Here is a 15,487-nt window from a genome sequence, read left to right on the forward strand (position 1 = left end):
CACTCCCTTCAGCGATAGCAAGCCTGATCTTTTAACAGACTGTTAGAATGTTGTGTGATCATTAGATAATAGTTGGCCGACACACTCTGCTATACGCAATAGGCTACAGAAAACTGTTACGGACATGGCAGCATTCTTAGTGCGTTCTTAATTGGAACAGTTGAACGCCTTTCCATGGATCAAAATATTCCTCTTAGAATTGAAGTGCCATTAAAACAATATATAATACTGTAATTGCACAAGAATATAGTAGCCCACTGCAGAAGCAATGATCTATCATAAGCAAGGCATCAAGTGAAGTGCTATTAAAGTGATTATTCCGCAAAACCCCTTATGCCATTGTTATAAGGGCCTATTGTTATACGTTAAACGCTTGTTGTTTTTTGAATTTGCGACAGGTAGCGTAAGATTAGTATATCAAAATGAATGGTAGAACCTTGTTTCTGCATTATGTTCATTCCTTCCAATCCAGAAGCTCTCCCTCTGCTGTGCGCTAGCGGGAGGAGGGCGCACGGTGTCTTTCGCTCCTGCCCACTCTTCTCGTAGTGATCTGTCTGTTCGTCTTTGCGTCTTGGAGCTGGAATTTGGGAAGTGGAAATGCCACTGTTACTTTCACAGTTGGCGTCAAGTCGAATGAGAGTGACCCTCTGACATTCTACTCTGTCGGTCAGACAGCGCGCATCGGGAAAGGGCCGAACCGTTACCGAACGAACGCAGTCAAAAGGAATAGGAATTAGGGATTTTAGACGGGGTAGTAGTGAGTGTATGAGATATTATTGAATCTTTTAAGTTTTTTATTCCACTTTTGATATACAATTATCAGTTATCGATTGATAGCCTAACTATTGGGGCACTTTAGGCGTCTGGATTTTCGTAATCAACAATTGTTTTCTGCGATTGGATTATTATTATTATTATTTTTCTGGGAAATGGCAAGTTCTTATTCTGCGAGAGAAACACGACTTTCCGAGGAAAGAGGAAATAGCCGCTGAAAAAGCTACTAAAGGATGCTGGCAACCTGAAGCTGTCAGACGAATTTCTCCTACATTTCTGAGACATTTGTTGTTTTGCTTTCAGGACTATAAAACGGTGGAAATATCAAAGTTTATTTTTATTTTTTCTTCTTTATTTTTTTTGGACAGATTTGTGTGTTTTACACAATACAATGATGTATTGTGGATATATACTGTTATTTTCAACCCAACTCATTGTTGTGGCTCCATTGATTCAAAGCGGTAAGTGTACACTGTTGAAATATCATATTTTCTAACATTGGCCTTATAAAAGCCTTAATTTGCACGATTTGAAATCACGACTCACCTGTTTTCGTCATGTCTACGGAGGTGCACCTAGGCTACAGTACAGGGTTTTGCTAGACGCATCTGAAGCATAAGCTCTCTAGTCTAAATCAGTTGAAAGTCAACCTTTCCAAAACGGTAGAGTTTATTGGTTATGTATCTATCTAAAGGTATCGTTCCCTCAACAGTAGGGAGAGGGAATAAATGTTTTTTGTTCCAAGGTGTTCGTTGTCATGTATTGTTTATGGTGTCGGTAAATGGGCACTTGTGAGAGCATGTCTTCATATCTGCTATGTTATTTACTATTCATGTAGTAAATAACAAAAAAAGATACAAAAATGACACAAAGTTGCTTATTTCTGACTCATATCTCATGCTTCACTAGTTTTGAAACAAGTACACTGGTAAATGTGTGTTTTTACATCTTCTGTTAATAATTTCCACTGAGGATTGGCAGAGCGTTATTACTCTTTTTTTCTGAATGATAAAACATATATTTTTTAAAGGGTCGTCTACACCATCATCTTGTTTTTTCCTGTTCATTCAAAAATCAGATGTCATTTCTCTCTCATGGATTTCGTTTGTAAATAATCATCTCTGTCTGTTTTAGTTGCAGATAAATGTGGAGATAACATTGAGATAACCAATGCAGATTATCTCACCTCGACTGGCTATCCGACCTCATACCCTCCATCACAGCAATGTATGTGGGTGATATCAGCCCCAGAACCGGGCCAGAAGATACTCATCAACTTTAACCCTCATTTTGATCTGGAGGACCGAGAATGCAAGTACGTAACGCGCTCTTTTCCTGGACGTAGTGTGTGACTCTGCCACCTATTGGTCAATATAAGAACTTTATATTCCAAGGATTCCTTCTGGGGCCGTAGGTATCAGAGAAAGAGTGCTGATCAGCCCCACCCACCCCATGTTTTCTATTAATTTAGGTCTACAAGGCAAAACTGATCATAAATTAACACTCCTACTGTGAGACGCTTGATGCGAACATGGAAGAGGACTAGACTGGAGCATCAATCATTACCTACTTAAGGGTGTTGTCATTTGAGAGGAAATATAATTGGATCGATATGTTTTGGTTTTATTGCTTGATTTGCTCTGTAGTGCTGTCTACAATATTGTTGAGTCAAAGATCACTTGTATTTTGCCTGGATGTGGGCAAATGTAGCCTAGTCCCTGTCTTTAGCTGTGCTACCTAGTGCTGGTCATTGATTATGATTTGGGTCACACATACAGTATATAACAGACACACACACACACACACACACAACAACACACATGCACTCGGCACCTTAGGTTAAGTATGCATTCTCACTAAAGCCCATATGTTCACAATCTACCATAAATAACCCAATTTTTATAATGATCCCTCTGTCTGTGTAAATCACAGGCTCACTGACTGTCTTGCACATGGGGTCCTTGACTACTATTAGATCACATTTCACCACCAAGGGACCTATAAAATGTTAGCACCCTTTAGGATTCTGGCAGATACTGGATAGTGTATAGCTTTCTATAAGGAGAGATGTTCTTTGGGACCATGTTTGGAATGCCTTCAGTTCCTTGCTACTGCATCCCCAAGTTTTTCGATAGCAACCAAGTCTGTGTTTTTGACTCTGATAATAGGTTTACTGTAATATTCAATCTGACAAATACTACAATACAGTGCCTTCGGAAAGTATTCAGATCCCTTGACTTTTTCCACATTTTGTTGGGTTACAGCCTTATTCTAAAAATGATTGACTTGTTGTTTTCCCTCATCAACACAATACCCAATAATAACAATTAAAAGAATGTTTTTAGAAATGTTTGCTAATTTATTAAAGAGAAAGAAATGTAATATTACATTTACATGAATATTTATACCCTTTACTCAGTACTTTTTTGAAGCACCTTTGGCAGCAATTACAGCCTCAAATCTTCTTGGGTATGACGCTACAAGCTTGGCACACCTGTATTTGGGGAGTTTCTCCCATTCTTCTCTGCAGATCCTCTCAAGCTCTATCAAGTTGGATGGGGAGCATTGCTGCACAGCTATTTTCAGGTCTCTCCAGAGATGTGCGATCGGGTTCAAGTCCGGGCTCTGGCTGGGCCACTCAAGGAAATTCAGAGAATTGTCCCGAAGCTAATCCTGCGCTGTCTTGGCTTTAGGGTCGTTGTCCTGTTGGAAGGTAAACCTTCAACCCAGTCTGAGGTCCTGAGCGCTCTTGAGCAGCTTTTCATCAAGGATCTCTGTACTTTGCTCCATTCATCTTTGCCTTGATCCTGACTAGCGGAAAAACACCCTCACAGCATGATGCTGCCACCACCATGCTTCACCGTAGGGATGGTGCCAGGTTTCCTCCAGAAGTGACGCCTGGCATTCAGGCCATAGAGTTCAATCTTGGTTTCATCACACCAGAGAATCTTGTTTTTCATGGTCTGAGAGTCTTTAGGTGCCTTTTGGCAAACTCCAAGCAGGCTGTCATGTGCATATTACTGAGGAGTTGCTTCCATCTACCAAAAAGGTCTGATTGGTGGAGTGCTGCAGAGATGGTTATCTTTCTGGAAGGTTCTCCCATCTCCACAGAGGAACTCAGAGCTCTGTCAGAGTGACCATCGGGTTCTTGGTCACCTCCCTGACCAAGGCCCCTCTCCTCCTTTTTCTCAGTTTGGCCAGGCGGCCAACTCTAGGAAGAGTCTTGGTGGTTCCAAACTTCTTCCATTTAAGAATGATGGAGGCCACTGTGTTCTTGGGGACCTTTAATGCTGCAGACATTTTTTGGGTACCCTTCCCCAGATCTGTACCTCGACACAATCCTGTCTCGGAGCTCTACGAACAATTCCTTTGACCTCATGTCTTCGTTTTTGCTCTGACATGCACTGTCAACTGTGGGACCTTATATAGACAGGTGTGTGCCATTCCAAAGCATGTCCAATCAATTGAATTCACCACAGGTGCACTCCAATCAAGTTGTAGAAACATCTCAAGGATGATCAATGGAAACAGGATAAACCTGAGCTCAATTTCGCGTCTCATAGCAAAGGGTCTGAATACTTATTTAAATAAGGTATTTCAGTTTTTATTTTTGTATAAATTTGCTCACATTTCTAAACACCTGTTTTCGCTTTGTCATTATGGGGTATTGTGTGTAGATTGATGAGGATTTGTTTTAAATTTAATCAATTTTAGAATAAGGCTGTAACGTAACAAAATATGGAAAAAGTCGAGGGGTCTGAATACTTTCCGAAAGCTCTCTATATAGTGTATAGGATCTATAAGGAGAGATGTTGTTCTTTGGAACCATTGGAATACCGCCAGTTTCTCCAGTAAATTAATCACGGTTGACATTGCGTCTCCGAGTTGTAACGCCAACCGAGCCTGAACTTTTTTTACTTTGATGATAGGTTAACTGTAATATTTGTTGTGAGGATTTATTTTATAGCTCATAGTCATGGTTTGGCAAATGTGAATGTGGTTTTTGGCTATTAAACAAAATGTTTAATATATCAAATGAGGGGCCTTGGCAAAACCACAGATTCCTACGAGAAAACGTACCCCTTTTCCTTTCATCAACAACATCTGCAGACCAAACTCCAAAACGTGATATTTCAATGTCATCTATAAAACATAAAACATAAAACATATAAACGGTTAGGGTCATTGTACTACAGTGGTGGCACTGACCCCGGCACACATGTCGGCGGCATGGGTTCGAATCCGGCCCACTGCCCTTTGACTCCACCTTCTCCTACCTTTCCTGTCTTCTTTCTACTGTCTTATCTGTTCAGTACAAAACATAGAAAATACAAAAGGAGTGTGACTGCTTCACTCCTTAATATAGATATACAAAAGTATGTGGACACACCTTCAAATGAGAGGTTTCAGCTATTTCAGACACACCCGTTGCTGACAGGTGAATAAAATCGAGCACACAGCCATGCAATCTCCATAGACAAACATTGGCAGTAGGTTGACACATACTATGGACTTTCAACGTGGCACCGTCATAGGATGCCACCTTTCCAACAAGTCCTGTTGTGCTGCTATTGTGAAGTGCAACACTCACTACCAAGTTCCAAACTGCCTCTGGAAGCAACGCCAGCACAATAACTGTTCGTCGGGAGCTTCATGAAATGGGTTTCCATGGCCGAGCAGCTGCACACAAGCCTAAGATCACCATGCGCAATGCCAAGCATTGGCTGGAGTGATGTAAAGCTTGCCACCATTGGACTCTGGACCAGGGGAAACGCATTCTCTGGAGTGATGAATCACCATCTGGCAGTCTCACGGTCCATACAGAAATGGTTTGTCGAGATCGGTGTGGAGGAACTTGACTGGCCTGGACAGTGCCCTGACCTAAACCCCATCAAACACCTTTGCGATGAATTGGAACGCCGACTGCGAGCCAGGCATATAATCGCCAACATCAGTGACCAACCTCACTAATGCTCTTGTGGCTGAATGGAAGCAAGCCCCGCAGCAATGTTCCAACAACTACTGGAAAGCCTTTCCGGAAGAGGGGAGGCTATTATAGTAGCAGCAAAGGGGGACTAACTCCATATTAACGCCCATGATTTTGGAATGAAATGTGCGACGAGCAGATGTCCACATAATTTTGGTCATGTAGTATTTATATATATGTACAGTACCAGTCAAAAGTTTAGACACACCTACTCATTCAAGGGTTTTTCTTTATTTTTACTATTTTCTACATTGTAGAATAAAAGTGAAGACATCAAAACTATGAAATAACACATATGGAATCATATAGTTTCCAAAAAAGTGTTAGGCAAATCAAAATACACTACCGTTCAAAAGTTTGGGGTCACTTAGAAAAGCACATTTCTTGTCCATTAAAATAACATCAAATTGATCAGAAATACCGTGTAGATATTGATAATGTTGTAAATTACTATTGTAGCTGGAAATGGCTGAAGAGGCGACTCCGAGATGCTGGCCTTCTAGGCAGAGTTGCAGAGTTGCTGGCCAATAAAAATAAAAGATTAAGATGGGCAAAAGAGCACAGACACTGGACAGAGGAACTCTGCCTAGAAAGCCAGCATCCCGGAGTCGCCTCTTCACTTTTGACGTTAAGACTGGTGTTTTGCGGGTACTATTTAATGAAGCTGCCAGTTGAGGACTTGTGAGACATCTGTTTCTCAAACTAGATACTCTAATGTACTTGTTCTCTTGCTCAGTTGTGCACCGAGGCCTCCCACTCCTCTTTCTATTCTGGTTAGAGCCAGTTTGCGCAGCTCTGTGAAGGGAGTAGTACACAGCATTGTACGAAATTGAATTTCTCAGAACAAGAATAAACTGACGAGTTTCAGAAGAAAGTTATTTGTTTCTGGCATATTTGAGCCTGTAATCGAATCCACAAATGCCGATGCTCCAGATACTCAACTGGTCTAAAGGCCAGTTTTATTGCTTCTTTATTCAGCAAAACAGTTTTCAGCTGTGCTAACATAATTGCAAAAGGGTTTTCTAATGATCAACTAGCCTTTTAAAATGATAAACTTGGATTAGCTAACACAATGTGCCATTGGAACACAGAAGTGACGGTTGCTGGTAATGGGCCTCTGGACGCCTATGTAGATATTCCATAAAAAATCTGCCGTTTCCAGCTACAATAGTCATTTACAACATTATCAATGTCTACACTGTATTTCTGATCAATTTGATGTTATTTTAATGGACAAAAAATGTGCTTTTCTATCAAAAACAAGGACATTTCTAAGTGACTCCAAACTTTTGAACGGTTGTGTTTATTTTATATTTGAGATTCTTCAAAGTAGCCACCATTTGCCTTGATGACAGCTTTGCACACACTTGGCATTCTCTCAACCAGCTTCATGAGTTAGACACCTTGAATGCATTTCAATTAACAGGTGTGCCTTTTTAAAAGTTAATTTGTGGAATTTATTTCCTTCTTAATGCGTTTGAGACAATCAGTTGTGTTGTGACAAGGTAGGGGTGGGTATACAGAAGATAACCCTATTTGGTAAAAGACCAAGTCCATATTATGGCAAGAACAACTCAAATAAGCAAAGAGAAATGACAGTCCATCATTACTTTAAGACATGACGGTCAGTCAATCTGGAAATGTCAAGAATTTTTAAAGTTTCTTCAAGTGCAGTTGCAAAAACCATCAAGTGCTATGATGAAACTGGCTCTCATGAAGAGCGGCACAGGAATGGAAGACCCAGAGTTACCTCTGCTGCAGAGGATAAGTTCATTAGAGTTACCAGCCTCAGAAATTGCAGCTCAAAAGAATGCTTCACAGAGTTCAAGTAACAGACACATCTCAACAAATCAAATCTAATTTTATTTGTCACATGCGAATAAATACAACAGGTGTAGACTTTACAGTTAAATGCTTACTTACAAGCCCTAACCGACAATGCAGTTTATCCACATATGTGGTTCCCACCGTGAAGCATGGAGGAGGAGGTGTGATGGTGTGGGGGTGCTTTGCTGGTGATACTGTCTGTGTTTTATTTACAATTCAAGACACACTTAACCAGCATGTCTACCACAGCATTCTGCAGCAATATCCAATCCCATCTGGTTTGCGCTTAGTGGTACTATCATTTGTTTTTCAACAGGACAATGATGCAACACACCTCCAGGCTGTGTAAGGGCTATTTGTCCAAGAAGGAGAGTGTTGGAGTGCTGCATCAAGTGATCTCAACCCAATTGAGATGGTTTGGGATGAGTTGGACTGCAGAGTGAAGGAAAAGCAGCCAACAAGTGCTCAGCATATGTGGGAACTCCTTCAAGACTGTTGGATAAGCATTCCAGGTGAAGCTGGTTGAAAGAATGCCAAGAGCGGGCAAAGCTGTCATCAAGGCAAAGAGTGGCTACTTTTAAGAATCTAAAATATATTTGGATTTGTTTAACACCTTTTTGGCTACTACATTATTCCATATGTGTTATTTCATAGTTTTGATGTCTTCACTATTATTCTACAATGTAGAAAATAGTGAAAATAAAGAAAAACCCTTGAATGAGTAGGTGTTCTAAAACTTTTGACTGGTAATGTACATAACTAAGGGGTCATTCATCGGAATGTACCGGAAAGGAGGCGGATGTCGTTCTACTTGCATGGCAGCCACAGTTTGTATTGTCTGAACTGAATTCCTCCCTTATCAGATAGAATGTCCGGGGAAGCTGCGGTGCAACGACTGCATCCCAAACGTCACCCTATTCCCTATTACACTACTTTTGACAACTCTGGTCAAAAGTATTACACGATATAGGGAATAGGGTGCCTTTTGGGATGCAGACCACTAGGTGTCTGCCATCGCTCCCCTATATTTTAATTATATTACAGAGCCAAATAGAACATACAGTGGGGCAAAAAAGTATTTAGTCAGCCACCAATTGTGCAAGTTTTCACACTTAAAAAGATGAGAGAGGCCTGTAATTTTCATCATAGGTACACTTCAACTATGACAGACAAAATGAGAAGAAAAAAATCCAGAAAATCACATTGTAGGATTTTTAATGAATTTATTTGCAAATTATGGTGAAAAATAAGTATTTGGTCAATAACAAAAGTTTCTCAAAACTTTGTTATATACCCTTTGTTGGCAATGACAGAGGTCAAACGTTTTCTGTCTTCACAAGGTTTTCACACACTGTTGCTGGTATTTTGGCCCATCCCTCCATGCAGATCTCCTCTAGAGCAGTGATGTTTTGGGGCTGTTGCTGGGCAACATGGACTTTCAACTCCCTCCAAAGATTTTCTATGGGGTTGAGATCTGGAGACTGGCTAGGTCACTCCAGGTCCTTGAAATGCTTCTTACGAAGCCACTCCTTCGTTGCCCGGGCGGTGTGTTTGGGATCATTGTCATGCTGAAAGACCCAGCCACGTTTCATCTTCAATGCCCTTGCTGATGGAAGGAGGTTTTCACTGAAAATCTCACGATACATGGCCCTATTCATTCTGTCCTTTACACGGATCAGTCGTCCTGGTCCCTTTGCAGAAAAACAGCCCCAAAGCATGATGTTTCCACCCCTTTGGATGCAACTCAGCATTCTTTGTCCTCCAAACACGACGAGTTGAGTTTTTACCAAAAAGTTCTATTTTGGTTTCATCTGACCATATGACATTCTCCCAATCTTCTTCTGGATCATCCAAATGCTCTCTAGCAAACTTCAGACGGGCCTGGACAGGTACTGGCTTAAGCAGGGGGACACGTCTCGCACTGCAGGTTTTGAGTCTCTGGCGGCGTAGTGTGTTACTGATGGTAGGCTTTGTTACTTTGGTCCCAGCTCTCTGCAGGTCATTCACTAGGTCCCCCGGTGTGGTTCTGGGATTTTTGCTCACCGTTCTTGTGATCATTTTGACCCCACGGGGTGAGATCTTGCGTGGAGCCCCAGATCGAGGGAGATTATCAGTGGTCTTGTATGTCTTCCATTTCCTAATAATTGCTCCCACAGTTGATTTCTTCAAACCAAGCTGCTTACCTATTGCAGATTCAGTCTTCCCAGCCTGGTGCAGGTCTACAATTTTGTTTCTGGTGTCCTTTGACAGCTCTTTGGTCTTGGCAATAGTGGAGTTTGGAGTGTGACTGTTTGAGGTTGTGGACAGGTGTCTTTTATACTGATAACAAGTTCAAACAGGTGCCATTAATACAGGTAACGAGTGGAGGACAGAGGAGCCTCTTAAAGAAGAAGTTACAGGTCTGTGAGAGCCAGAAATCTTGCTTGTTTGTAGGTGACCAAATACTTATTTTCCACCATAATTTGCAAATAAATTCATAAAAAATTCTACAATGTGATTTTTTTGATTTTTTCTTCTCGTTTTATCTGTCATAGTTGAAGTGTACCTATGAAAATTACAGGCCTCTCTCATCTTTTTAAGTGTGAGAACTTGCACAATTGGTGGCTGACTAAATACTTTTTTGCCCCACTGTACATGTCCCTGTGCCATGGAACATGGCTGTAACTATCCAACCAAAGAATCTTTAACCTGTCTAGGATCAGCGTGGCGCTAGCGGCACACCCCCCCCCCCCCCCCCCCCCCCACTGAAAAACCAGTGCCGCGAAATTCAAAAAAAATATTTTTTTAAAATATTTAACTTTCACACATTAAAGTCCAATACAGCTAATGAAAGACACAGATCTTGTGAATCCAGTCAACATTTCCGATTTTTAAAATGTTTTACAGGGAAGACACAACATGTAAAGATGTACATCTATTACCTAAAAACACATTAGCATAATCCACCATCTTTTATTTGTCCACCAACACCAGTAGCCATCACCAATTCGGCTAAACTAAGATATTTATAGCCCCTAACCAACAAAAAAACTCATTAGATGACAGTCTGATAACATATTTATGGTATGGGATAGGTTTTGTTAGAAAAAAGTGCATATTTCAGGTAGATGGCATAGCTTACAATTGCACCCACCGTCACAAATGGACTAGAATAATTACAATGAGCAACGTGTTTACCTAACTACTAATCATCAAACATTTCGTAAAAATACACAGCATACACGAATCGAAAGACACAGATCCTGTGAATACAGACAATATTTCAGATTTTCTAAGTGTCTTACAGCGAAAACACAATAAATCGTTATATTAGCTTAGCACATAGCAATTAGCAGCCCAGCATTGATTCTAGCCAAAGTGAGCGATAAAAGTCAACATCGCCAAAAGATATTAATTTTTTCACTAACCTTCTCAGAATTCTTCCGATGACACTCCTGTAACATCACATTACAACATGCATATACAGTTTGATCGAAAATGTTTATATTTAGCCACCAAAATCATGGTTAGACAATGTGAAATGTAGACAAGCTGGTAAAGAAAAAGTCCTTGCGCCACTTAGACAGTGATCTACTCTTATACATAAATACTCATAAACGTGACTAAAAAATATAGGGTGGACAGGGATTGATAGACAATTTAATTCTTAATACAATTGCGTTATTACATTTTTTAATTTATCCTTACTTTTCAATACAGTTTGCGCCAAGCGAAGCTACGTCAAAAAACATGGCGTCCTAAGCCACTAAAATGTTTCGACAGAAACACGATTTATCATAATAAAAATGTCCTACCTTGAGCTGTTCTTCCATCAGTATCTTGGGCAAAGGATCCTTTCTTGGGAGAAATCGTCTTTTGGTGGAAAGCTGTCCTCTTGCCATGTGGAAATGTCAACTGCGTTCGGGATGAACTGAAAAGCGTGCCCAACTTTTCACATCGTTGCAAAAATAAATGTCCCAAAATCGCACTAAACGGATATAAATTGCTATAAAACGCTTTAAATTAACTACCTTATGATGTTTTTAACTCCTATAACGAGTGAAAAGATGACCGGAGAAATATAACAGGCTAAACTAACGCTTGGAACAGGAGAGGGTCGGTGTCTTCCACGCGCGTTACGCAGCAAGAAAAGACTTGCTAGCTAAAGGTTTTTTTCATTTGTAGTGCCTGTGAACGCGCAATCGACCCCATTGGAATCGTCATCACGTAAAGGCATCCAGGGGAAGACGTAAGAAGTGTCCGTGTAGTCATAGCAATGACAGTGCCCTTTTAACTGACTTCAGAAGAGTGGCCAACATTTCTCAAATCTGACTCCATGTCAGGGAAATTGCTGTAGAATGGGCTCTGTTCCACTTAGAGACAAAATTTCAACTCCTATAGAAACTATAGACTATTTTCTATCCAATAATAATAATAATATGCATATTGTACGATCAAGGATTTTGTGGGAAGCCGTTTCAAAAATTAGCCATATTAGCATAAATAGTCTAAACAGCGCCCCCATCCCCAACAGGTTTTAAACGTGACGCGTCTTTTTGCCTTCAAGCATTAGTACAAGACATTAGGGTTTTTTCTTCGAAGGAGAGGTCTGTCTATAATTATGTTTTCAGTGTGGTGCCAGAACAACAACCTCTCCCTCAACATCAGAAAGACCAAGGAGCTGATCGTGGACTACAGGAAACGCAGGGCCGAGCACACCCCATTCACATCTTAGGGGCTGTAGTGGAGCGGGTCGAGAGCTTCAAGTTCCTCTGTGTCCACATCACTAAGGACCTATCATGGTCCAGACACACCAACACAGTCGTGAAGAGGGCACGACAAAACCTCTTCCCCCTTTAGGAGGCTGAAAAGATTTGGCATGGGCCCTCATATCCTCAGAACATTATACAGCTGCACCATTGAGAGGGTCTTGACTGGCTGCATCACCACTTGGTAAGGCAACTGCTTGGCATCTGACCATAAGGCGCTACAGATTGTAGTGCGTATGGGCCAGTGTATCACTGGGGCCGAGCTCAATGGCATGTCATCCAGGACCTCTATACCAGGTGGTGTCAGAGCGAGGCCATAAAAATTGTCAAAGACTCCAGACACCCACAGAGACTGTTCTCTTTGCTACCGCACGGCAAGCGGTACCAGAGCGCCAAGTCTGGGAACAAAAGGCTCATTTACAGCTTCTACCCCCCAAGCCATAAGACTGCTGAACAGTTCATCAAATGTCTACCCAGTCTATTTGCATTGACCCACTTTTTATTTTCACTGACCCTCTTGAACTGGCTCTATTCACACTCACTGAACTCTACTCACAGACTCACATATACTACACCGACAGTCTAACACACACACACACACACACACACACACACACACACACACACACACACACACACACACACACACACACACACACACACACACACACACACACACACAAATATTGACACCACACACACAATCACACTTTCACGCTCTTCACATGAGCTGCTACTACTCTGATAGTTATCTATCCTGATTGTCAAAATCAAATCAAATTTTATTGGTCACAAATACATATGGTTAGCAGATGTCAATGCGAGTGTAGCGAAATGCTTGTGCTTCTAGTTCTGACCATGCAGTAATATCCATGTTTAGTCACATTTACCCCTACCTACATGTACATTTGACCTCAATTAGCTCAACTACCTCGTACCCCTGCACATTGACTCGGTACCTGTAGTGAGGTGCGTACTGGCGGCAGAGAAGTCAGGCGCAGGAGAGCGAGAACTGATTTACAACGGTTTCGTTTAATATCCATAAACCACCGTAAACAGAACAATACAAATACATGGGTCAAACAAAACCTAGTAAATACCAGCATACCGTGCACAAGCACTACAAGAAACAATTACGGACAAGGACATGGTCCATTGGTTAAATAACCATTGGTTAAAAACACAACATGTAATTGATGGAATTGGAACCAGGTGTGATGGAAGACAAGACAAAACCAATGGAAAATTAAAAGTGGATCAACGATGGCTAGAAGGTCGGTGACTTCGACCGCCGAACGCCGCCCGAACAAGGAGAGGGACCAACTTCGGCGGAAGTCGTGACAATACCTGTATTCCTTGTATATAGTCTCGTTATTGTTATTTTATTGTGTTACAGTTTCCCTTTGTATTTTTATCAGATTTGTCTTACTTTTTATTAACTCAGCATTTCTGGAAAAGGGCTCGTAAGTAATCATTTCATGCTACATATAAAGTTGTATACACCTGCTGTATTCGGCGCTTGTGACAAACAACATTCGTTTGATTGATTGAATACCCAATTGGGTGGTTGTGAGGGGTTTCCTTCTTTGTGGTGTGTGTCAAGAGGTTGTCAGAAGCTAAAGGAAGTTCATAAAAAGTGTGTGTGTGTGTGTGTGTGTGTGTGTGTGTGTGTGTGTGTGAGTGTGAGAGAGAGAGAGAGAGAGAGAGAGAGAGAGAGAGAGAGAGAGAGAGAGAGAGAGAGAGAGAGAGAGAGAGAGAGAGAGAGAGAGAGAGAGAGAGAGAGAGAGAGAGAGAGAGAGAGAGAGAGAGAGAGAGAGAGAGAGAGAGAGAGAGAGAGATTAGAAAGGAGGTTTGCTGGAGGAATGCAGTTTTGAACTCTCATGGAGTGGTCAGATATCAAAATAACATCAATAAGGCTTTTGTGGAGATGCTCTGTGGTTGAGTCGATATGCCAGCATGACTGTGGCCAATATCGAGAAGCATCAAAGACAGAGGCTGTGTCCCAAATCGCACACCGTGTTCCCTACGTGCCCCAGTCAAAATGTTGCACTGCATAGGGAATAGGGTGCTATTTGGGATGTAATCCTAAATCTAACCAAAGACAGACTTATCTCACACTGACACTAAAATAGCATGACCGATTTTTTTATTTGTTTGAACGGTTTCCTCGAGCGTGAGATCATGACACAGGGAGAGAGAGAGAAAGAGAGAGAGAGAGAGTGAAAGGTTAGGAAGGAGGTTTGAATCATACTCATAATCACAGACAGCACTTTGAATCATTATGACTCATACCCATAATGATTCAAAGGAGAAATGCCACATCAGCATGGCCTACTGTTCAATCAGCCGTTTACATTTAGGTTTGGCCTAGCGTGTCAACCTCCAGACACACCAATGTGTTTAGCCTCAATGTGTTCGTTTCAATGGAAGCAGAATGGCTCTTTCCAACTGCTTTCCTCAGTAGTGGAGGCAAAAACAGGAAGGCCAGGTGTAGTATTGGATCCAACATGGGTTGTTTGTGGTTTTGCTTCTAAGGAACTAAATTGGGTCATGAACTTCTACAACAATCTGTTTGTTCTCGGTTCCATGGGCATGTTCCTTTTATTTCACCACTTTGAAGTTGACAGGAGTCTTAACAGCTAAATGAAATGACAGACTGATTATATTAGAGCCTTGGAAGGTCAGTCTGCCCTCCCATCTTGCACGTAAATACCGTTGGTGGCTCCAAATTTACTCACAAGAGTATATCCTGTGTCATTTCGTGACATTGGCCTAGGATACAAGTTTTAAAAACAACCATAACAGATCTCGTATACCAAAAGAGACAGTTTCCTGTATGCATTTCGGGACAAATCCTAACTTAAGATCTTTGGCGCTTGTGATTAGGATGTGGAAGATTAATGCGAATATCAGAGTTACGACTGATGTGTTTGTCTGAAGTTACTCTCTCTTGAACTTCAAGTCGTGTATCTGAATCAAATCTTAATGCCAGGATGTAGGGTGATTACAGGACTAAAGGCTGCATGAGGCACACTTCATTTTCCCTCGTTGTCTGTAGTTGAAGTAACCTTTGTGGTATGACACATATAAAACAAAACCACAACTGCAGACCTGCAGACTCCCAACCAGCAGTGCTGCTGCTGTTGACCTG

At 41.4% G+C, this 15,487-nt stretch overlaps 1 protein-coding gene across 2 annotated transcripts in view; it reads left to right on the forward strand.

Annotated features, from left to right (window-relative positions):
• Window positions 1-448: 448 nt before the first annotated feature.
• LOC129814176 (neuropilin-1a-like) overlaps window positions 449-15,487 on the forward strand; it is a 62,340-nt gene continuing 47,301 nt past the window's right edge. The window contains exons 1-2 of one of the 2 annotated variants that reach the window (XM_055867069.1): window positions 449-1,235; window positions 1,909-2,089. In XM_055867069.1, coding sequence (XP_055723044.1) covers window positions 1,166-1,235; window positions 1,909-2,089 — 251 coding nt within the window. In that variant the 5' untranslated portion in view covers window positions 449-1,165. The remainder of the gene's footprint in view (window positions 1,236-1,908; window positions 2,090-15,487) is intronic. The other variant, XM_055867068.1, reaches the window with a different exon arrangement.

The sequence above is a fragment of the Salvelinus fontinalis genome, chromosome 17 (genome assembly GCF_029448725.1).
Source record: "Salvelinus fontinalis isolate EN_2023a chromosome 17, ASM2944872v1, whole genome shotgun sequence".
NCBI classification, from domain to species: Eukaryota; Metazoa; Chordata; class Actinopteri; order Salmoniformes; family Salmonidae; genus Salvelinus; species Salvelinus fontinalis.